Source organism: Eptatretus burgeri, chromosome 5 (genome assembly GCF_056783735.1).
Source record: "Eptatretus burgeri isolate ZD-2024b chromosome 5, Ebu_testis_v1, whole genome shotgun sequence".
NCBI lineage: Eukaryota > Metazoa > Chordata > Myxini > Myxiniformes > Myxinidae > Eptatretus > Eptatretus burgeri.
In genome coordinates, this window is record NC_140965.1 from 101,060,514 (window position 1) to 101,086,489 (window position 25,976).

The 25,976-nt window shown below is 37.7% G+C and overlaps 2 protein-coding genes across 3 annotated transcripts in view; both read right to left on the bottom strand.

Annotated features, from left to right (window-relative positions):
* Positions 1–25,976, bottom strand: part of LOC147027062 (uncharacterized) — a 514,850-nt gene that overhangs the window by 157,544 nt on the left and 331,330 nt on the right. The window lies entirely within an intron of this gene.
* Positions 1–25,976, bottom strand: part of LOC147027063 (uncharacterized) — a 209,948-nt gene that overhangs the window by 134,249 nt on the left and 49,723 nt on the right. The window contains exons 2-4 of the mRNA XM_085883227.1: positions 5,346–5,381; positions 5,166–5,235; positions 426–541 (exon numbers count right to left, since the gene is read on the bottom strand). Of these exons, the coding sequence (XP_085739353.1) occupies positions 426–541; positions 5,166–5,235; positions 5,346–5,370 (211 nt within the window). The 5' untranslated portion in view covers positions 5,371–5,381. The remainder of the gene's footprint in view (positions 1–425; positions 542–5,165; positions 5,236–5,345; positions 5,382–25,976) is intronic.

A 25,976-nucleotide genomic window follows, 5' to 3' on the forward strand; every position in this document is an offset into this window, starting at 1 on the left:
GCGAATACCGCAACAATATCAATACCAAGAGAGTTCACTTTGCCAACTTAAATACTTTTCAAATCATACAATCATAAAACCTAGCAATACCGCAGCTGCTTGTGCGTCCCGGTTGAGAGAATGGTATGCTTTCACCAAAAAGCAAGGGAACTCATTTATGTAACACAGCTATTTGTTAATTTTTCCACTTTGTTCCACCAAGCACGTGAAAAACAAACTTCTGAGTTGGACAGACGCACACACGTAGGTGGATACTTTGAGACCTGTGAGGACTCTCCGTTCCATCTTCTAAAACCCTCATAAGGAGATAACCAACGACGCGCACGCGTGCACAGACACACACACGCACACGCACACACACACACACACACCAGCGTAATTTTAGAGGGTATAATTTAATTAACAACGTTGTTGTTTCCACTCACCAATCCCACCAGCATCTGTCAGATCCTCTGATATCTTCAGCAGTTCATCAAGCTGGACATTGAGCAAATAAACACTATCCAGTTGGTCAAGAATTGGCAATGCTGAATCATTTAACCTGCAGGGTGCACAACAGGACAGGACGAATACTTTAGGATCATGTAAACAAGATATGAAAGAGGAAACTTTGTGACACAAAACCTTAAGGATAAAATGAAGAGATTGAATGGGAAGAGGAGAGAGAGTGGAAGAGAAAGTGTTTTGTAGAATAGACTGTAAAGGAAGGTGATGTGTAGAGGGAGATCAAGGAATGACGTTAAACATCTAAGGAGGAGAGATACTGTTGCGGAAATGGCACCATAGTGGGTTATTAAATAGAGGATTAGCCCAGATCCCCCCTAAAATGCATGTTTAGCCAGGTTGTTTGGTAATCGGACATTACATGTGTGTCGGGAGGTGTAGCAGGCAAAGAGGCCTAGTAGTAGTCACACTCCCCAGCCAGCGAGTTATGCCTGGCACCACCAAATGGAAAAAGACAAATAAGGGCCTTGCCCAGGTTTAAAAGAATGGAACAGTGTGCCAGGTTGGGAAAAATTGGTCATTAGGATCATTGTAGCCATAGCAGGGTTTGTTTAATTGTTTAGAGCTAAAAGTAAATGGTTAGGTTAGATGGACTCTCCTCCGCACCATTCATGCGTGACACCTGGTATGAGTAATGTTGATGGGAAAATTTGTTAACAAGGGCCAGGTTAGGTCACCCTCTCCAAGTGTCAGAGAGGCCACCAGCGTGTCATCAGCACACACCCATGAGGATAACATTTGATTAAGAAACACACCATCCTGTCTGTAAAAAAAAAAAAAAAAAAACTTATTAAGAAGACCATACCAAAGCAAGTCAGGCAAGGAAGGTTAAAGGTACACTCCATCTCACCTGGTCTGAGGTCATCACACCCACTTGTGTCCTCAAGAACACCTCCAAACTGCATTTGTTTACCATCGATATCACTGTGCCACCTGCTGTCCAATGCAGGGCTTGTTGCCTGCTGCTGCTCGTGAGTAGGCCATATGGGCCGACGTCATTTTGTGGGCCATATTGGCCGAAGCATTTTGTGGGCCATTGAGGCCAAAGTGCTTTTGTGGGCCGTTGTGGCCAGACATTCATGCCATTTTGTGGGCTCAGTGGGCCGAAGAACTCTGTGAGATAAGGCCATCGGGCCGACTGAACTCACCTGGTGAGAGGCCAATAGGGCCACGAAGTGAGGAAACCCTCATGGGTGAATGGACAATACTGCCGGGAGGGGGCATGAAGGAGCGAACACGTTAAAGAACTTTGAACCTTTGAATGTTTTTCTCCTATGCAAATGTTGGTGTTAAAAGTAAAATTGAATGCCCTCTTGTTCAAATCCACAATTAGAATGTTAAGTAGTGTGCATAGAGTGTGAATTTCTTTGTTAGATTCGTGATCTGACACACAAGGACAGGGACATGCCAATCTTACTGTGACACTTTTGTTTTTGGAGTTGAGTGCTTCCCATATTGTGGGTTGGAGTAAATGGGAGATCTGTGCTGTGTGTTAGACAGGGCCATTACCATGGGCTGCCCCAAATGGAAGCTCGGGAGAGCCTCCGGAGAAAGGTTGCGGTAGTGTTGTGGAAATGGGCCCTTCGTGGGTTATTACCTTCGCATTCTGCAAAAGGTTGTTTTGGTCGCTGTGTATTTATTTATTTGTGAATATGTGTGTTTGTTTGTTATTCGCATAACTCAGAAAGTATTAAACTGAATTGCATGAAATTTGGTGGGATGATTCGTGAGTAGCCAAGGACGATTTGATTAGATTTTGGGAGCGATCGACTCAAAGGTCAAGGTCAAGTTCATGAAAAGGTCAAAAACACTCTTTTGAGCATAACTTCTTTCATTATACAGCTATCGACATGCAACTACCGCCATATTGTTCCATGACGAGATACCTTTCGGATATGTAGTGTCGGATTTGACGTAACGTCATCGGAAGTGCATCTTAATGACGTCACAAGATGACGTAAATTTTCAATTTTCGATCTCATCAGTTTTGTCATACCGTTTTGTAGGACTTACCTTAAGGACGTCACACACCAAATTTGACTTCGATCGGACTGACCGTTATGACGTCATTGACGTTTGAACATGACGTTTTTCAATTGTGGGTAAAATGTCCTGATATTTTACATTCAAATATCTATATAATTTATAAAGCAAATTTATAAAGTCTCCCAAATCCAGGCATTAGGATCAGTACCAAAATATCTGTTTATTGATGTACAGGTTTTGCCAATTAACTCTGTAGTCAAGGTCAAGGTCACACTCAAGGTCAAAATATACTTGTAGGCATAGCTTCAGATCTAATAGAGCTATTGACATGAAACCAACGTTAAAACGTTCAGTGAACTACGAGCTTTCAGAATAGTAGTCCCCGATTGGACGTGACGTCCCCGGAAGTGCGTCAAAATGACGTCAAAAGATGACGTTATTTTTCAACTTTTAATTTTTCAGTGTTTATCATTCCATTTTGTTGGACTGCCTTCAAGGAGGTAACACACCAAATTTGTCGTCAATTGGACTGACGGTTGTGAGGTCATGGACGTTTTAAAATGACGTTTTTCAAATGTGCCCGGAAAAAAGTTGCGGCGGCGAAGGTATGCGCTCTACCGAGTGTCCGTTCTAGTTAAATATAGGATTAGCCCAGATCCCCCCTTAAATGCATGTTTAGACAGGTTGTTTGGTAATCGGACATTACAGGTGTGTCGGGAGGTGGAGTAGCTGCCCAGTGTTCGTGCAGTGGTGGTGTACCGAGAGGCGCCTTGCTTCTTTTTCCTTACCCCCTTCGAACTAGCACCGCCCAGCGATCTGACGGAGTTAGTCAACGAGACGTGTCAGCAACACATTGGCGGAAAGTGGCTGAAAACTCGAACGATGGACCAATCACGTGTCCCCGGGGGAGTGTCCAAAGAGCGAGCCCCAAAAGGGCAAGAAGAGGAACTGCCTGAGTGTTGAGTCTGCGATCTGCTGTAAGGGAGTAACTGCCTGAGTGTCGGGTCTGTGATCTGCTTCAAGAGGAACTGCCCAGTGTCTGTCTGTGATCTGCTTCGAGAGGAACTGGTTTGGTCGGTCGGGGATCTGCTTCCTGAGAAAGGCTCGCCCCGAAAGGCAAGAGGAACTGCATGAGGTCTGTTTGCAATCGGATTTCGTGAGAGAGGCCCGCCCCGAAAGGCAAGAGGAACTGGCTGCTGTGTCAGTCGGCAATCGGCTTTGTAAAGAGTGGTTTGGCCGGCTGTTCCTTCTCGGCGATGGATCCAGCCTGCAGGACTTCCACAGGTTCACCTGAGTCCAGTCACGGAGCCTCTGACTGTCCTGACTCCATGAACAGCTCGACACGTCTTGTGATCCCATCGATCCGCCTGTGGAGCCCAATACCCAGATTTGGCCTCGTCTGGTGAACAGGCCAGGCCTGGATTTGTATACTGGACCTTGTGAGAAACCGGCTGGAACACACCATAGATCTTTCGCTATTGTGCCGTCCACCTTACGGGGGCTGAACGCGCCGAGGCTGGTGCATGAGTGGGGCGACAAAAGAAGGCCATCGCCGCCATCTTACCACGCTGCATGCGTGAGCTTGGGCACTCAAATCTGTTGACATCGGCTTGTCACGAGCCACATTCGTTCCTTCGACACTTTTCCTCTCATCCATGAGGCACTACCAAGTACTCTGTGTCTTATCTGCATGTTGTCTGCATGTTTTCTAAGGTATATTTCGCTAGGGCTCCCTTCGAAACCCGTATCCGTAGTTCCCTAGTTAAGAGCAGGTTATGGATTAATTATATCATTGTCATGAATGTTTTGCTTGTGTCGTGTTCCTCGATGTGTCCCCAATAAACCTGGCTGATTAATATGAAAGTTGCCACCTTGAGTTTATTCGTGCCGCGGTGAGGAACAAACGCTCGATTTGTATATAAAATCAAAATGGTTACGGACTGGCAGACTCCGCTCGGACTCTGACAAACCCAGTCTGTAACCGGGGTCTATTTTCCCAACTGGCAAGGCACAGGTGTACTTTGGTATCGTGATCTGAGGCGCGTAACCCGAGACCTGTGCCGAACCAGCCGGCATTATAACCCATGAGATGGCGGTGCTGTTAAGTGACGCCGAATCTTCAACATTTGGCTGTCAAGAGTAGGGTGCGAAGCCCCCACCGCTGGATCTATTACAATACTATGTGAAGATGAGAATGGCACTTGGTAGAACACATTCCTCTGCCAGGCTGAACAGTTTACATTTTGTATCCCAGTGATAGATAGGTTATGGATCCAGATCTTCACTAAAGTCGAATCAATTCTTCCTTGTCAAACACTCGACCTGTCTCTCAAGTTTCGTCCGAATCCGTCAATAACTTTTTGATATATCGTGTTGGATATCGTTGTTCGCCCCATCACTCAATAATGAAGAATCACGTAAATTGTCGGATCCAGATCCGGATCTTGACAAAAATCAAATCGATTCTTCCTTGCAGCACCCCCGGCATGTCCACAAAGTTTTGTCCAAATCTGTCCACAACTTTTTTGAGATATCCTGTTCACAGGCAAACAGACAGTGGTGAAAACACAACCTCTGCCCACTTTTGGTGGTGGAGGTAATGACATAACTTTATGTGAGATTGGGAATGATGAAAGATGATTTAGAGAAAATATGAGGAATGAAGTGATACTCACTGAGGTAGTTGTTTTAGTTCATTTACCAATGAGTGAATTTCTTGCGTTACCTCTTCTTGTGACTTCTCAACTACGAAGATAATTGGAGTGTTACCATGACATGCATTTAAAGTTATTGATTTAATTCCGTTAGATTAATTACTCCCTCAAGTTCATATTAAATGTTTTTTTTTCACGAACCTGTACCACCTGGTTGAGTCGTCATTGTTTGTGCACCTGCAGGAGATAAAACAGATGGTAAGTACCTGATACAGAAACATCAATTTCACATAGATACAAGATAGACAGATGGTGACACATAAGACTACAGGGATAAATAAATCTACTCTCTCATATCTATGCGTGTTCCACAGTCAATGCAGATGTGATGGATTGTCACCAGAGAGTGCGGGAGAGTTCTTACTAGAGGCCAAGATCAGTTTAATATTAATCTTTTATCTATCTATACAAGAGTGAAGTGTGTGTGTGTGTGTGTGTGTGTGTGTGTGTGTGTGTGTGTGTGTGTGTGTGTGTGTGTGTGTGTGTGTGTGTGTGTGTGTGTGTGTGTGTGTGTGTGTGTGTTTCGTTACGGGGCAGGATATTTTCATATAATTGCGTTTGTTGTTAAATTTCCTACCACCAGGAAAAAGGTAAGGAGTTTTGGAATATAAGGAATAGGCGACTCGTTGAAGGTCTCTGTCGTTTCATCTTGTGACACCCATCTTTGAACTACACACACATGAAGTTTTCTTATCGCTTTTGATCTCATAAATCCGAATCTGCTTGTTTGTTCAAAAACCTGCAGTTTGTTGTAAAAATGACTTTGAAAAGTGCACTTTTGCCTCACCAATTTCGTAATCAATTTCCCACAGTTCTTTGCTTGTGTGACGAAGGCTCTCAGGAAACCCAATCAGCAAGCTGTAATCTTGGGCGTAGTGCAGTAGTGCTTTCTCCAGAGTAGCAAAAATAACTAATAGCACCGAATATTTCAATCATCCAGTGTTTAATTCACTATCCATCATTGGAAGATGGTTCCAAAGTGTGCTCTGACAGTGACTCAAGATTGGCACAAACGAAGGAGAGTGGGAAAGCTTGGCTTGAGGTCGAAATACGTGAAGATTACCATGTAGCTATTGAGCACCGTCTTTTGTGGACTGACGAGGAATCGTTTCCAACTCAGTTTGGGTATCATTGGCGTTGTTACTCGAGCTTCACAAACAAAGCTAACGTCCAAAGTGGCAAGAAACGTGTCTTGAGAAGAAGTTGGTGGAAGAAGGTGCAATGTCTTGCTTCGCTGAGTTGAGTGAACCTCTGATGAAAGCACGATGAAGATCACTGTGGTACTCTGACAGCTCATCATTAACTGGAGCCAAGAGATCAGAAAATGTGCTGCCTGTGTCGTGCATCATATGAAAAAAGTTGAACACTTTGTCACATGGAATCATAAGAGAGGACATGACCAATTGAGTATAGCAGAAACACCGATCCAAGTAAGCATTGCTTTTGAAATTCCTTCCATTTTTTGATGAATTGGTCCTTCCATCCTATTGTGATCCATTGTTTCTGAGTACTGAGGTGCCATGGCCAAATTTTAGACTCCAACTCCTGACAACTGCTGGGAAGGCAATGGTAAACCTGCTTCGGCATCACATAGAGTCGGCTTCAACCTGAGTCGGCGTCGACTTGCAATGGACACACCAAATGCACCGGCACTGTCACAAAGTTCTGTCTGAATCGAACAGCCTTTTATCGATGGCTTCTCACCCAAAGTGATAGAGCGATGGTAACTTGACAATGCGAAATCATGGCTGGTCTACATGGAAAGGGCAGTAAGCATAAAGACCTCGGAGGAAACATTCGAGAAAGACGCAAATCTACCGTGAAAGATTGTGTTGATGCTGTGGTCTATCCCTTCAAAATAGACAGCTGGTTTGATCAACATCAGGTCAGGTGTTCTGGCATCTCAAGAATGTGAAGATAACTGAATGCAGGAAGAATAGGAGAGAAGGCATTCATGGATTTTGTCAACACCCAGTTGTTGTCCACTTACGTTGGATTTCATGACTCGATTAAACAATTAAAGTTGGCAACTTTCATGACAATGTCGAAAAAGCTTCGCAAAGGAAAGGTACCTGTGCAGACAAAGTTCCCACCAATAGCAGATTTTTTTGCACCCCTGTTGGTGATAGGTCGAATTGAAAATGTCGATCTAAGGAAAGTATTGTACTCTCTTGGATATCTATATATATATATATATATATATATATATATATATATATATATATATATATATATATATATATATATATATATATATATATATATATATATATATATATATATATATATATATATATAGTTGCGGTTGAGGAAATTCGCAAACCACCATTCAGGTCCCGTAGGTGAGATATCTCTGTAAGTACATGTGTAGTTAGCCCCAAACCCGTTGTTTAGAGGGAATACATGCGATTCATTTGGGCTGCGACCCTTTAAGATAGCCGTTTTTCTGTTCTATCTTTATTTTGAACCAATCACGTCTCAACCGCCATCACACAACGACCACCAACCGCAACGCCGCTTCACAACAACAACAACGCCAACAGCCACGACCTTTACCTTCACAACTCGCTCCCGCAAAGATTGCATCACCGCCATTCCAAACGTCGCCATGGCCATGGACCAGCACTTTAAACCCTCCACCACCTTCGCCTCTCCTTCTGCGGCCATTTCCGCACTGCTTGTGGGCACCGAGCGTCAGGCTGTCCTGGCCTCGTGCGGGACGCGCACCGAGCCGCGGGTGCAGGGTGCGGCCTTTCCGAGGAGAATTCGGATCAGGAATGATACACGCCCATTTCTGATCCGTCCAATCAGCAAGCGCGGGGCGGTTTGGCCCCGCCTCCAGGCGCGTCGGAGTAGAATCGATATATGCAAATTCGAGGATCAGGGGAGACTCACGCCCCTTTTTCTCTGTCCAATGGGCGAGCGTGGCTCCACCCCCGAGCTCGTTCTGATCCAGAAATTTGCATATGGGTTCTCCTGTCGGACTATAAAGCGCCGAGCGCGGGGCGAATTTAGTCAGTTTGGGTCGGAGGGAGTTGGAGGCAGTGAGTTGGAGAAAAGATCGAGGCAGTCAAGTCTGGTCTGGAGAGTGGCAGTCTGTCGGGGTTCGGAGTCTGTCGGGGAGCTGCAGAGAGGGGAAGCCTGAAGCCTGGAGCGCGGTCGAGGTGGTTTGCTGCAGTCGGCTGAGGAGAATTGGGGAGGAGGTCGAATAGCTCGGGTCCAAGGCAAGGAAGACGGCGGTCGGCAACGAGGTCGCAGTGGAGTCGCTCGTCGCGGGACCCAAGCAAGCCAGCTATCCTCTTTCCCCAGAGCATCAACAATTCCCTCCTTTTTCCCCCCGCGCTGAGATAGTGCGAAAAGGGGGCCCCGTTCCCACCCCACTCCAAGCAGTGCCAACGAAACCCGCGAAGGAGCGCGGAGTCGGGGGCCGCCACATTTGCAGCTCATCACAAGACACGGGTAGGATCCACCCGGTCTCGCGGCCCACAGGCCCCGTCTGCCCCCTTGTCTTTGAGGGTGGCCCTTTTCTTTTGCTTTTGAGTAAATGTGTTGTCGGCGCCGTCTGTAAAGTAAAACTGTGTAAGTGTTGCCGTTCGGCGCCGTCTGTAAAGTAAAACTGTGTAAGTGTTGCCGTGTGCTCGCGTAGTCGGTAGGAGATCTGCATTGTTGTGTTTCTTTTGTAACATCTGCTTTTGGTGCATAATTGTTGTAATTGTATATGTGCGCTTTCCGTATGCCACGGAATAAATGTGAATTATGTTGAACTGTTTTTCCCGTTTCGCTTCGTCTTTTCTTTAATTGAATCTCCATCTTGCTTCACGTAAAGGGTTGGTAGTGGGCTTAATACGCCCGATAATTAATCGGAACCGTCGAGGCCGACGATAACACCGCTCGGTTATCCCGATAGTATGGAACGGGTCGCCTAAGTGGCCCGTGTCCGGAGTGGACCTGCGGCGAGGTGCGATCGCCCGGTCTACCCTCCGCGTGGGTACTTAGGTAGGTCGAATTTGGCGAACAACCCTATCCCACATGGGGGGCCGATTGGCACGATCGTGGTGAGGCCGAAAGGCCCCTCCCCTGACTAGCTCCCGGCATTAGTCCGAGAGGGTCACGACAGAATTGTCCGTCCGGTGGGTGACTTGCCGCGATTCGAGTTACGTGGCCGCTCGCACGCCGGCGGGTGCGAATTCGCAACAATATATTATAAAGCCTAGTGTTGGCGCAGTGGTTAGGGCAGCAGCTTGGGATCCAAAAGGTCCTAAGTTCAAGCCCCGTTGGGCCACTGAATTAATACACCAGGGGGTTGATTCAGCCTGTCATCCTTCCGAGGTCGACAAAATGAGTACCAGTGTACTGGGCCGGTGTATACCCCGGTTAAAATAGGTGTACCATATCCCTGTGTCGTAAGAGGCGACCAGGGTTGTGTCAGGAAGGGCATCCGGCATAAAACATGTGCCAAATCACTATGCGGATCATACGGATGATCCGCTGTGGCGAACCCGAACGGGAGCAGCCGAAAGAAGAAGAAGAAGATATATATATATATATATATATATATATATATATATATATATTTATATATATATATATATATATATATATATATATATATATATATAGGTCCTTCTAAAAAGTAACGGGACTGACTTCACAGAATTTTTCTTACAAATAATATATTGAAATCACAGCTTGTGCCCTCCAAAATAGTTTCCCTCCAGTCTCACACACTTGTCCATCCTCTTCTTCCATGCTTCAATGCACCCCCAGAAGGCTTCTTCTGGAATCCTCAAGAGCTCCGTCGTCACGGCCTTTTTGGTGGCCTCCACATCAGGAAATCGGGTCCCCTTGATCGCCCCCTTGAGCTTGGGGAAGAGGAAAAAAATCACAAGGGGCCAAGTCTGGTAAATACGAGGGTTCCTCCAGAGTTGGCACGTTCCCCTCTGCCAGAAACTGTTGGATTCTCAGGGCACCGTGATCAGGGGTGTTGTCTTGGTGGAGCACCCAGGCGTTGTTCTCCCACAGATCCCTCCTCTTGTCCCGGTCTGATCTCATGAGGCGCCGGAGGATCTCCTTGGACACGTATTGATTCAGTGTTTGAACCTGTGGTTGACACTCAAAGTGGACGATGCCCGTGATGTCAAAAAACACGATTAGCATCACCTTGACCTTCGACTTCGGCATCCTTGCTTTCTTTGGTCTTGGTTTTGCTGGACACTTCCACTGATGACTCTGCCGTTTGGTCTCGTGATCGAATTTGAATATCCACGATTCATCACCAGTAATGACTATCCCGAGCAGGTCTGGATCGTCCTCAAGGTGCTCAATAATGTCTTGACAGACAGTGACTCTTTGCTGTTTCTGGTCCTCAGACAACAGCTTGGGGACCATCGTTACGCACACATTGTGCATTTTGAGATTATCAGTGATGATGCTCCAGACAGTGCCGTTGTTGATGGAAAGTTCCTCAGCAATCATCTGCAACGTGAGTCGATGATCGGCGTGCACCATCTGCTTCACATGTTCGATGTTGTCCGCCGTTCTGCTCATTGAAGGTCTTCTAGACAGTGGATTGGCTTCAACCACCTCCCCTCCCTCTTTGAACCTCTTATGCCATTCAAATGCACGTGCACGTGACATCGTTTCTTCCCCTTGGACTTGCTGCAGCATTGTGAAGGATTTGGAAGGTGTTTCGCCAAGCTTGGCAAGAAACTTCGGATTGGCTCTCTGCTCATGACTCGTAGCGCGGCAACTCAGACAAGACAAAGTGTATAGCATGACAGGAGGTTGAATATACTGGTTCTAGCTCACTTTTCCCCATGTAAATGAATGGGGGATTTTCAGCGATTCCCTTTTTTTTTCCCTAAAAATAAACCCCCTTTTTATCCGTTTTTCCCTGCTGTGCAGGGGTTTGGATTTTTGTGAGGCAATGTTTTATGGTCGGATGCCCTTCCTGGACGCCTCTTACAACACAGGGATATGGTACACCTATTCTAACCGGGGCATACACCGGGACCAGTATACTGGTACTCATTTCGCCGACCTCGGAAGGATGACAGGCTGAGTCAACCCCCTGGTGTTAATTCAGCAGCTGAGCGGGATTCGAACTCGGGACACTGGGATCCCAAGCCGCCACCCTAACCACTAAGCCAACACCAGGCTTTGTATATATATAACCAGGCTATCCCAAGGTATATTTATTTGTCTCCCCTTTAACCTGGAGGTTGATCAGCTCACTCATTGAACCTATAAAGATTTGTTCATTCTCAAATTCCTTCAATAGTTTAATTTTCTTTGCACAATAATCCCCATCTAAAATATTGACAAACAAAACATTTGAATCTTTATATTTTTTAAGATACCCCTTTTGTGCCATTAAGAAATGATAAACTTCTCTTAATGCTCTTGTTTGACCACCTCCTGAGCCACATATCATTTTGAGATTATAGTAAATTGTTTTTTCATTGTTCAATTGATAACCATCAAAGTTTTCAGTCCATTCAAGGATATTCATTTTTTTCTTTACATCCTCTAACTTACTACTTTTTAAATTGATTCGCTTATTTGTTTTATTTACCTTTGTTTTAGTTATTTTTTCAATAAGACTTATTTGATATTTTTCACATTCATTATGTTTTCCATTTATATACCAAGACTGAGATTTTCTCCACTCTTTAGTTTGATTAATACTTGGTTTAACCATTTATATATTGTGAAAAAACGCGGCGGTAGCCCTTAAAAAACCCTAACCCATCTTCCCATCGTTAAAACGCAATCTATTTTATACACTCTATCATACAATATCCATATGGAACACAATCTATTCCATTATCTAAAATAAATCTCTTATCAAAGGCTCCTAATGCCTTTTTATTTACTTCTTCACTATATATGTTATGTTTATAACTTCTTATTGTATTCATTTTCCTGTATTCTTCTTTCTTATTCATCAAACAATTATAATAATTTCTAAAAGTTATTGATTTCTTTATTACATATTTCTTTATTCCCTTTAACCTCTTATCAATCTGATCACCATACTTATAAGCATATGCCTTTGCTCTCAATCCAATAAACTCACTCATTACTTTTCCACCCAACTCATCCTTAAACTTACCAATAACCTTTTCATTCTTTTTGGAAAATAACTCGCTCTTCTTGCTGAAATTACTTGTATCATATACTCCAATATTTTTCTTCATATCTTCATAAACATCATCAGTTTTTATATCTAGGATAAAACTATCAGTGTCCATATACAACAATGAAACATTTTCACCATACTCTTTCTTTAAGTCATTATACAAATAATCATACATCAATATCTTTGATAAATCAAGAACTGCTGTTCCAATATAAATTGGTTTATCCATTACAATACTTTCCTTTTTCATATGAATTGCAGAAAAGTTCTCTGAAAAAACCTCTTCTCTCTCAAAACTTGGTTTATTTATCAATCTCGAAGCTTCTTTCCAAGATGTTGCGAATCTAATGTTTGCCTGTTTCTAACATTTTCCATAGTCTTTCCAAATACAGCATTATTCATTAATTTATAAAAGTCCCCTTCAAATTTTACTTTTGTATTTGCTCTCATATCTGTATTGAATTGAATATACTTTTTCACCCAAGGACTTTGTTTAAATTTTAAAACTCGATGAATTTTAGCTACTCTCAATCCTTCTCTCAAAAACTGTTTTAAGCTTCTCTGATGCAAAACATATCCCTCTTTATCATAGAATGTTGTTAATAACTTTTCTGTTGATTTACCTTTAATATTAAAACTTTTATGATAATCACTTAACCATTCTTTCTTTGGGGTTTCTTTCTCACATGCAAAAGGAAGATCTTTATGCTTATTATGAAGATCACTCGGGTACCTCAAATCAACTTCAAAATAATAACCTTCTTCTTCGTCATTCAATTCCTCTTGAGAAGAAATAACAATATTCATCAAAGCCTTTTCATAATCCTTTTCTTCCACCCACTCTAATTTACCATAAGGCAGAGATTGAGACATTGCCCATCCATACAAATTATTAGCATCAAAATACATCAAATAATTACTATCTTTTTCACTATCATAATTTGGAAGATATTTATTATTTGCTTTAGCATATCTTTTTGAACATACTTGTGATATTCCACCTCTCTTGGACTTCTCAATCATCAAAAGCATATCAACATCACTGATTAAATCTATATCTTGTTTTGTCATTTTCAACATTGCACTCCAAGCTAAACCAGGAGCTGTGAAATAGTGGGCAGGATCTAATCCATAACAATTTTTATTATGACAGAGTGATCTAAAAGCTTCAAACACATCAGCTAACAATAAAACATCTGTTTTTAGATATAAATCGTGATATTCTCCAAGGTTCTTTATCTTAAATAATTTCCATATTTCTTGTGCGTGTTTATATTCCTTATCACTTATCTCTTCTTCATAAAGGTTATTATAGAAACTTTCTTTTGATGGAAGTTGTGTTTCTTTAAATCTCATAAATGAATCCATATAATCATAAGGATAAATTCCCTTACTTGTAAGAATTTTCTCTTTACTTTGAATTTCATTCCTTGTTTGAATTTCCTCTCTCGTAAGAATTCCTTCTTTAATCAGAATTTCATCTTTAATCAGAATTTCCTCTTTAGTTAGAATTTCATTCATTGTTCGAATTTTCTTTATGATTAGAATTTCATCTTCAGTTAGAATTTCTTCATTAATTAGAGTTTCCTCTTTACTTTGAATTCTCTCTTTAATCTGAATTTCCTCTTTAATGAGAATTTCCTCTTTTGGAAGGAATGAATTAAGATTTGGAAAAGAGTCCGTGGAGCTTAGATTTGATGCGAGGTAGGCTAGTGGTGTTCCCATAAACTTGTAAGAATCAAGAAACCGAATACGAGTTATAGGTTTTGTGAATATCATTTTTGTAAATGAAATATACTTTTGACTTGTGTTTGTTATGGCAGAAATATTCCCTGGTGTTTTTGAAAGTTCATTTATAAATAGATGTGTATCATAGTTGGCGCTGTTGTGAAGAAAGACTGGAATAAAAGAAGGTAATTTATAATTAAGATTACAACAGTAATGAGCGGGACCTCTATATTTACCAGTAAGATAACAATGATCCCTAACTTTTGACTCCTTAATTTCCCCCTCACAAATATGACAGATATTGTTCTTTCTAAATTCTAATTTTTCTTCTTTGGTTAATTTCATCGGTTCATTTGTTTCTTTCATTAATTTAGTGAGTCTTATACAATCCTTTTCTAATCGTTTTACAAACTCTTGTGAAGCTTTTTTTCCACGATAATCTTCAAGTTTGTTATACTTTTCTCCAACAGATGATTTGATAAAATAACAGAAACCACAAGGAATATGTTTTTGATATTTATTTGTATATGATTCTTTTGGATTAGGAGAAGCAGCATTAATCTTTTTAAGGATACACTCAAAATCAGCGTATATCACAAATGGGTGCATGATAGATTTATTATAATCTTCAAAAGAAATCTTTTCACCAGGTTTAGGCATTGTAATTACAGCTGATTTATGATTACTACAATATTTTGAATGTTGTTCTAATCGTTCTTTTGTATGAAATGAATTAAGACATCGCTTACAAGGATATATTTTGTTTGCTGTTCTGAATACCTGAGAAGAGATTAATCTTGATAAATTATTGATGTATGTGTAATGTGAATTCTTTCCAACACTAAAATATAAAAGATCAATGTGTGTTTCTTCATTTTTATAGTTGTTTGAAATTTTTAATATTTGAACTTTGTTTGTATCCGTTAATCCATATACATTAATAGAAAGATTATTCTTTTTCTCAAATTTAAGAATATCTGTTAGTGGCATTGGGAATTTAAAATCTTTAATGTCCAAGGTATTCTCATATTTCATATATTGTTTTACTCTTTCTGAATTACATTTTGGTGGATGTAAGTGAGCAAGAACAGACCAGAGAAAACATTTATTATCATTGTTCTTAATATTAACAACTGCCTTCTTTAGTTTTATTTCTTTTGGTAATTCAATATAAGAAGAAGCTTTAAGAGGGTTTGATTTTAGAATGTGTATATCTAAAAAGATGATTTTTTTAATATTGAATCCACTTCCTACCACTGTATTATCAACATCCTCCTCTTGTCTTGATAGTTCTTCATAAACCCCACTATTCAAAAAATCTTGAAATGATGTTATAAAATGAAGATCTGTTCTCATATAAGGAGTTTGTTCTTCATCTTGTCTTTTCATATTCATTTTCACTCCCATATAAAACTTTAAAGTTTTCATTTCTTTTAATGTCTTTTTAATAAATTTTTCAACATCGGGTTTCACTATTTCAATTGATTCAGCTATTGATGATGGACCGGGTTCTCCAAATTGAAAAATCCTTATTTTTATATGCCCTTTAAATGCCCCATCAGTGTTTTCAATATAATAGCCTCCCTTTACTTTAAACTCATTTTTCTTGTGTTTTTGTGATTGAAGATGTTTATTATAACTACTCTTCAAAACATCCTTTGAACAGATATCACAATGTTTTCTTTCCAACTCAAGAGGAGATATTTTATGAAACAGATTAAATGTGTGTTTGTTGGTTCGGAGGTGTTTTCTATAATGTTTATATTCGTGATTACAAACATCGCAGTATGTTGTATTCACCATATTTATATAATAAATCTTTGCTTAAACTTAAATTTTCTTGATGAAAATTTCGTTTGTTTTACAGGTGAATCTGTGCTTAAAACCATTTTATCCTCCAACTTTTTCACTTAATAAATACAATGTTTCAAGACACAAAAGACAAGTTTCAATCAATCTCTTCATCTGTTAAAGATACTGAGAAATATGTCAAGGATGTAAAATTGAACAAAGATAAATATAACAACTATTGGATAAAAACTATTATGGTAAATAATATGAGTTCTTCAATTTCCTTCAGTGGAAGGGCTTTTAATATACCTGGTAGAACATCAATTAAAGTATCTCTAACAAAAGTTTCTCCTCTCCTTCTAGTAATATATTCAAAACTAGAAAAAGCAATGAAACAAGAAAAAGTATCAAAAAACAAAAACCTTATGGATGAAGCTTTAGAAAGAAAAGATAAGACCATCTGTAATATGCAAGGAGAAATTTGTATTTTTTTCAACAACCCTAAAGATGTAAATCCTGATGAAATAAAGGATGTTAATATATCAGGTGAAATGACATTTCGTTCAATAGTAATTAAAGATCATTTTAAAATTACCTTTAATATAAAAAATGTTGTCGTTGAATCTGATAATGATAAAAAGTATATCGATATCGATGGTAATATACAACTGAAAGTATAGATGAATTTCAGTTTAAGTAAAGTTTTACTTTATAAATATGCTAGACTTTCCTGATTCTCCATATGACAAATTTGAGAATTGTCCTGCGTGTGAAAGACGGGGATTAAACACAGAGTCAAAAGCCTATAAACAATGTATATTCTGTGATTATCTTCTAATTAATGATAATAAAAAATATAAAAAGGAAAATAATTCTTTTAGATTTACACCAAAAATGAATTACTTTACAAGATTGATTAGAGAAATGAATGTAAAGTATGAGGGTGATAACACACCTTTCCTTACAAGGGAAGAAACTGAACGTATAAGAGAAATGTTCAAAGGATTGTTGTTGTATATTATTCATGGATGTAATTTTCAGGGAAATATCAACACAAGATATTGTATAAATAAAATAATGGATTATCTTGAAATTAAACCTGAACTTAGGATAAAATATAGAGTTTCTAAAAAAGCCAATAATAAATTAAATAACCTGTTTTTCAAATATATAAATGAATGATTTTTTACCTATTTGGGAAAATAAGATAAAATTTAACAACCATAAAAATCTCCCAAATTCATTAAGATGTCTCATAGTTGGTTCAAGTGGATGTGGAAAAACCTGCTTACTTTTAAAAATGCTCCTCACTCCCAACTTTTTAGATTATGATAATTTAATAATTTTCACAAAGTCGAGTTTTCAACCAGAGTATCAACTACTCTCACAAGGTTTTAATGCTGGTCTTCAAAAGAAGATATAATCGGTTTATTTAAACGCCAAAAAACCTAAATGATTATAACATTGAAGATATAATTCAACTATTTTGTGATACACAGAGATGTAAAAAGAAATCAAATCCTATAACTTGTATTCTTAGTGATAATACGGACGATATACCGTCTCCCCAAGATTTGGATAAATCAAAAAGAACCTTGTTATCTTTGATGATTGTGTTAATGAGAGAAACCAAACGGTAATGGACAGCTACTACACAAGAGGGAGACATTCTTCTTGTAATTGTATTTATCTTAGTCAATCGTACTTTCAACTTCCTCGTCGTTCCATCAGAAACAATGCTAATACTTTTATTTTATTCAAGTTAAATTCAATAGATATCAATAATTTTTGGAGAGATAATTGTTCTACATTATGTAGTAAAAATAAATTTGAGGATTACATGAAGCACACGACTGAAAAATATAAATATATTGTTGTGAAACAAGATGAGATATTAAGGGATATATTTTTTGTTTTATAAACAATTACATATATAAATGACAACTATTATTATAAATCTTGTGGGTAAATCTGCTTCTGGAAAAAACTTTCATAAATCAAGGTTCTTGTGTAGTACAAATGAGAATATTGTAAATTTACTTAAAAAACACCCCGTGATACGCATTGTATCAACAACAACTAGAGCAATAAGACCTGGAGAAGTAAAAGGTAAAGATTATCACTATATTTCAGTGGAGGAACATATGCGATTGAGGAATGAAGGACAAATATTTGAGGAGGTTTCTCTTGGTACAACAAAATATTCACATTGTAAGAGTGAGTTAAGGAAACTAAAATCTGGTGGTGTTGGGATATTAGAAACTAATCCAGAAGGAACGAGACAAATTATTAAACATCTGAGTGGAGTGAAGATTTTATCATTCGGTTTTGATGTTGATGAAGAAACTCAACGCAAACGTATGAAAAGCAAAGATGCAAGTATTAGTGAAGAAGAAATTACAACTCGCATTAATGTTAATAAAGAATTTGATGAAATATTCAAAGAAAAGGATTTATTTGAACACATCTACTTGAATGATGAAGAAAAGGAAAATTTCCCTGTTGATCTTTACAATTCATTAAATGATATTTTACAATAAATAAATGGATGTAAAAGAAAGAGCAAGAAGATTTAAGGAACATCAAGAGTTGGTTTCAAAAGTTGTAAAACAACAGGAAGACATAAAGAAGAAACGCAGACAGAAACTAACGGGCGAAGAAGCATTTGAAAGAAAACAAGAGAAATTTTTTAAACCACTTTTAAAAACTTCCCAAGAAAAAATGAAAGATGTTTCCACAGTTCCCACAGTAGAATATACTCCCAGAAAGCTCCAAATGTTAAAAGATTTCAGTCAAATGACGAAGGAAGAATTAGAGCATATTGGAGAATTAGAACATGATGAAGGTTTATTTCAACAACTGGAAGAGATTAATCAACCCCCTGATTATATTGTGAATGCTGTTCAAAACAATGAATATTCAGCGGATTCAAAAACCAAAGCAGGACTCATTCCAACAGAACAACCAGCAATATTTCATCTTGTTCAAGAAAAGGTATTGATATTTAATGATGAATTAAGGTTCTTAAGTTCTGCTCAACCCCCTGTTAAACTAACTCCGAGATTAATGTTTCTTCTCACAAAAGATGGAAGACAAGGTTCAACTGTGAAGGATGAATCAAAGTATATTGATAAACCATTGGATATGGAAAATAATGATGATAGAGTATATATTGATTTGCTGAACACTCTAAATTATAAGGTTATTCTTTCTGGTAAAAGTAGGAAGAATGAGAAGGAGAAACACATTATTCAGGCTTTAAGTATCCTTGGTTCAGGTGTTAGTTTTCTTCCAAATGACCCATCGCAATTAGTTAATAGACTGTTATTGTTGTTAGGCAGTCAGAAGGCTGGAAATAACAATTGTTTTAATGAAGCATCAGCCATTTTCGACCAGTTGATGAACATGAAAATAATTAATAAATATCAATATAAAGACATTTTATCTCATATTAAATAAGATGAGAAGCACAATCCTTAGTTTCAATTTCATAACAAGCGACCACACATCTTCATTCCCATACCCACTACAACTTGACACAACAAAAGAATATGAGGCATCTTTATTGTCCATGGAAACTTATAATACCTTATTTAATATAACTGATAAAAATGACAAGTTTAGTTATAATCCCGGAAGTGGATACAAAACGATAACAGTCACAGCCGAAGCATATGAGATTTCTCAAATATCTTCCGAAATTGCTCGTCTTATGAAAGAACAGGGTGATGAACCAAAAAATATTGTTATAAACATTCAAAAACATACTTCAAAATCAACGATTAAAGTTAAAAATAACTACAAGGTTGATTTCACAATTGATAATTCATTTAGAGAGTTATTGGGTTTCTCCTCAAAAAAGATTGAAACTAATGGGACGTTTTACAGTGATAATGTCATTCAAATATCCTCAGGAATAAATTCGGTGTTAATTCACTGTGATTTGATTGATGGTGCTTATAATGATGGAAAAAAACAAATACAATATTTTCATTCAGTGCATACTCAACCCCAATTGGTTATAAATTCAATATGGAACCCAAAAATTTGGTTTATCTACCTGTGTCAGGAAAAACCATACACAGAGTAAATTTTAGGATAACCGACCAAGATAATCGTGTGATTTCTTTTAATGGAGAAGTTATATCTATCAGAATTCACCTACGTGAAGTTTTCCAATAAATAAATACGATGGTTATTGTGAGGAAACACGAGTTGGGAAAATATAAAATAATTACAGGGGATGGGATGTTCCTTTCCCCATACTACAAGGGTGAAGGTATGTATCTTGGTAGAGGATACTATAAACCTAAGAGACAAAGGGGTGTTGGACATCAATTTAGAGGAGATGGGATAATTGATACTCTCATGGGTATTGGTTCAACTATTCTTAAACATAAAGATCTAATTGGTTCAACTGCTTCTGCTGTGGGAAATGTCGCAGGTGCTGTAAAGAGTATAAAAGATGCTCAGAAGGAATCTCATAAATTACAAGCAATAAAAGAAATTAAGAAAGGCAAAACTCAGTTGTCCCCCCAAGAACGACAGAAAATAATTCAAATACTTGGATCAGGGTTTCAAAAGTTTTAACATCTTTTTTCCTCAATAAATACAAGTATGGAAGCAATTGATAGTATCTATGATTTGGATGATACTATTATTATCTCAAACTCCACTAAAAAAGAAGATTACTTCAAGGTAAATGCAATAACTGGAACAGACTGGAATACGAATGGTACAAAAAGTTTTGAAATAAATAATCAACAAACCTATTTGAATCTCTCCGAAAGTTTCTTGTTGTGTAAATTTAAATTCACTAAAGCTGGGAATAACACAAACGCTACACTTGTAAATGATTTCTTCTGGAAAATGTTTGATAGTGTGCGTTTGTATATTGGAACACAAGAAGTTGAAGCGGTTGATTATGTCTCTGCTGTATCTGAAATGATAAAATTTACACTCTATACATTCAGTGATAGAATGGGAAAGGGGTCTGTCGAAGGTTTTATTCCTGATATGTCAACGGGAACAAACACAGACCCTGGATATATTCAAAGGAAAGGAGCGTATAATGATGATACAAAAGCAGAAAATAGTTTTACTGTGGCGGTTCCTCTTAAAAGTATATTTGGATTTTGTGATCATGATAAAGTTCTGTATGGTCTTAAAATTAGATTTCAACTACAAAGGAATGATAATGAAAATAGATTGCTTTTTGGTGTTGGTAATGCTTTTGGTGATCAGAATAAATTTGTAATTGAGGAGATGAGTTGGTATATCAGTGAATATACTCCTAATCTTAAAACAGAAGAGATGTTGAATCGAAGACTTAACTCAAAGAAACCACTCAGTGTATCATACCTCAGAAGAAGATGTCAACACGTTAAACTCAATCAAACTACTTACACGTGGAATTTGGGTGTTCTGGAAGGAAAGCCACGATATCTGTGGATCATTTTTAAAAAGCCAGATGGTGATACTGCGACTGATAAGAATAATGCATTGAGTGATAATGCTAAGGTGAAACAACTTCGCGTTTCTCTAGATGGAACATTTTATCCACGAGATAGATTGGAAATTAATTGGGAAAAAAATGATTTTGCTGAAGCATACAAGTCTTACCAAAAGGTGTGTGAAAGTAATTGAAATAAAGAACCTATTTTGGATATGACAGCATTTAAAAGTTTGTATACAATCTATGCGTTTGACCTGAGCGCGCAAAAGGAAACTATAAAGTCTAATCGAGTGGATACTTCCCTATACATTGAAAGAGGAGAGAGTGAAGAAGTTGATACATATTGTTTGCTTTTGGAAGAAACAGAATTGCAGATTAATACAGATAATGGTGTGATGATTAGTCTCACATAATTTTTTGTTAAATAAATGAGTGGCAAAGTACCAACTGGGGTATATGTTAATCAAATCAATCTTCATAAACTATCATCTTGTGTTCAAAATCAAAAGCCTTGTACGATTAACGTTAATACAATTCAGAGAAAAGGAGCAGTAAGAATTGATGTTTTGCTCACAAGAGAACAGGTTAAAATCTTGAATGACACTGGCTCACTTAAAATTAAAATGACAAAACCAATGTTGAAAAAATATTCAATAAGAGAGACGAGTGGAGGATTTCTCCCATTTCTAATTCCTTTATTTGCTGGTTTAAGTGCGGTTGGAGCATTGACGGGTGGTATTTCAACAGCGGTGAAAACTGCCAACGAAAGGAAGGCTCAACTCCAGGCTCAAAAAGAATTGGAAAGACATAACAAAGAGTTGGAGAAACAAATTAGTGGAAGTGGCGTAATTGTAGATTTTGCTGAAAAACTTGAAGGTCTGCCTGATAAAGCGAGATTGTTAGTTGGAGATATGCTTTCTTCTATTGCACAAGCAGGTGTAAAATTAACGAAAAGAGGTAATGGATTATATCTTTCTAATAAATAAATGAGCATTGATGAGTGGTTGGAAAAATTTGGAAAGAATACAACATCAAATTTACAACTTGTCAAATATTGTAAGAAATTAAAAATTCATAATGTGGTTATTTGTATGAGAGATGAATTAACAAATGTGCCAAAACATACAAAGAATATTATTATGAACTTAGAAGATAATAATGGGAACGGTTCTCATTGGGTTTGTATTTTTAATAGTCAAGACAAATATTATTTTGATAGTTTTGGCCTTCCACCACCTGTTGAAGTTATAAAATTCTTACAGAATGGTGTTTATCAAACATTTCAAGTCCAAGAATTAAATTCAAAGTGTTGTGGTCAATTATGTCTATATGTGTTATTTCAACTCAACAAAAATAAAAAATTTTATGATATTATTTTTAATCTAATATAAATGACTTATGTTGGTAAAGATGGTTCTATCTTTGGTGTATCTCAAGAACTGGATATTGATTTATCAAATTATTACACAAAGGCACAGGCTGAACAACATAAATATAATATAACCAAAAATATTAACATGAAAAATGCTTTTAAATTAAAAAATTATCCAAGCCCGACTGACGCGAATGACTTGGTGAGATTAAGCGATTTATCACAATATATATCCTTAAATAAAACGGCTGTGTATTCCAAAGATACAGAAGTGTTGATATTATCTCCAGGTCATACAGAATTCACAGTTCGAATTAAAATAAATTTTTATAAAGAAGGGCGTATCGTTTGTATGAGAATAGAACAATGGGGGTATGATATGAATGATTTAGGGTATAATTGGTCATTTAAAATTAACCTCGAAGACCTGGAACAATTAAATCAGTCTCGTAAGGAAGAATATTATCCACTTGGTATCGAGAATGAGTTTTGTGGGTCCACGATTAGTAAACAACAAATAAAAGAATTTAATAAGGGTAAATATAATAATGGTTTTGCCCTTGTTTATCTCATGAAAACAGAAAAAACAGGATTATATATAATAAGTAAGGAAATACAAAATGATTTAACAATGGGAAGATGGGGAGGTGTTTCGTGCCATAATATTATTCTAACATATATTTCTAATACATAAATGACAGCAAGAAGGCTTCAAGAAAATTATCATTTCTGTGTCCAAGCATACCTTCAAGAAAAGGGTATTCAGTATTTTAATAAATATGTTCTACAACATAAGAATGAGGTATTTTCAATAAAAGATTGGCATTATGCTGATGTTGATAAACCGACAACTTTAGATTTAATTAGAATGTTAAATAATGAAAAAATTATAAAGTTAAGAAAAGGTAAGGCTCTTTTAGAAATTCAAAAGAAATTTTATTGGTTTCCTGTTGTAAAAAAAATTATTTTCGATGCAGGAATAACAAGAAATCCTGATGAATATATGTATAATATTCTATGGGGTGTAAACGATTCAAGGATAGTAAGGGATGAGGAAGGAGTTGAAGAAGAGAGGGAAGAGGAGGAAAATGAGAAGAGAGAGAAGGAGGAGAGGGAGAAGAAAGAGAAGGAGGAAAGAGAGAAGAGAGAGAAGGAGGAGAGGGAGAAGAAAGAGAAGGAGGAAAAAGAGAAGAGAGAGAGGGAGGAGAGGGAGGAAAGAGCGAGACAAAATAAATATCAAAATATGGAAACCAGTGAGATTCAAAAAAGATTGGTGGTATTACAGAAAATAACTCAACCCACCGAGGAGGAAAACAGAATTGACAAGTCTATTTGCAATATTTTCTTCAAGACTATTGACATCGTCAAGCTATTCATTTTAATTCAAGTTTTTTCTTAAATAAATGGAGGAGAGAGTGAATGCATTTCTTAGGATTCTTTATGTTTTAAAAATTAAGATTCAAATGTGCATGTTGGAAACTAAAAAGGTTTTTGCACTCTGCAGGACTTTTTCACATAAATAAATGAGTTATTGTCTCAAATGTAAAAAGAAAACTAATACTAAAAATATTTCATATATTAAAAGTAAAAATAACAGGGTTATCCAAAAAGGTATATGTTCGGTGTGTGGTTCAAAAAAAAATCAATTTATCTCCAAACACAAACTCGGAGGAGATATACAAAAGTTTTTTATCAGGAAGTAAATTTACAACTACTGGAATACCAGGGGAATTACATCTTCCAGGGTATTCTTTCTGTGGTCCAGGCACAAACTTGGATAAAAGATTAGATGAGGCAGACAATCCTAAATCCTGGAGTCAGCCTATCAATAGAGTTGATGAAGTGTGCATGAGACACGATATTGATTATGGGAATACCACAACGTTGGAAGAAAAGCATGAAGCCGATAGAGAAATGTTGTATAATTTGTCTCTGATACAAAATCCAACCTTGAGAGAAAAAGTTGATCGGTTCATTGTGAAGAAGATGATCAGTGCTAAATTGAAACTTGGACTTGGAAATTCAAAAAACTTGTAAGCTCTAATGATGTCATTAAGACTGAAGAGCAATTAGCTGATGAATTACATAAACCAATATTCACAAAGTTTCAGAGAAGGAAAGTTTATTCCAAGGAAGTTGATTATATCTGGTCTGCTGATTTGATTGAACTCAATAATGATAAGGGGTACAAGTATGCTTTAACCGTTATTGATTTGAGGAGTAGATATGTGTGGGTTGTCCCTTTAAAAACAAAACAGGTAATACTCTTATGTTAGCTTTTCAACAGATATTTAATAAAAGTAAGAGAAAACCTAAAAAATTGTGGACTGATGAGGGTAGAGAGTTTTATAACAAGACATTTATGAATTTTCTAAAAAATAACAGTATTACATTATACAGTACCTTTAATGAAGGGAAGGCAGTTGTTGTTGAACGTTTTAATCGTACCTTAAAGAGAGACTATATAAAAAATTCACACAACTCGGTTCACAACAATGGTCATCTTTTATTCAGGATATTGTGGATAAGTATAATGACACGATTCACACGTCAACAAATATGAAACCATCAGAAACATTTACAAAATTAAAATATGAAAAAGAGATTAATGTCAGAAAACCTAAGTTCAAAGTTGGTGATATCGTAAGAATATATAGGTGGAAATCTCATTTTGAAAAAGGTTATATGAAAAGATGGACCAACGAGCTTTTTAAAATTGTTGATGTAATAGATACGGTTCCTTGGACTTATAAGATATATGATTTGGAAGGGGAAGAGATTTTAGGTTCATTTTATTCACAGGAATTACAAAAGACAAAGATAAATTGAAATTTTTTGACTCCGCCCCTTTTTGACTCCACCCACACAAGCCCCACCCACACAAACCCCGCCCACACAAGCCCCACACAAGCCCCACCCACACAAACCCCACACAAACCCCACCACACACAAACCCCACACAAGCTCCACACAAGCTCCACACAAGCTCCACACAAGCTCCACACACACACACAAGCTCCACCCATATTCACATAATTAGTGATTAGTTAATTAGTTCCCCCACACACAACATGTTTATTTAATTAAAAAATTATCCACCCATCCACACAAGCTCCACTCATCCACCCATCCACCCATCTCTCCACCCATCCATTGATCCACACAAACCTCATCCACATTCGCCCCTCCCACATAAGCTCCACCCACATAAACCCCTGCCCACATAAACCCTGCCCACATCAACCCCTCCCACATAAGTCCTGTCTACACAAGCTCCACACAAAA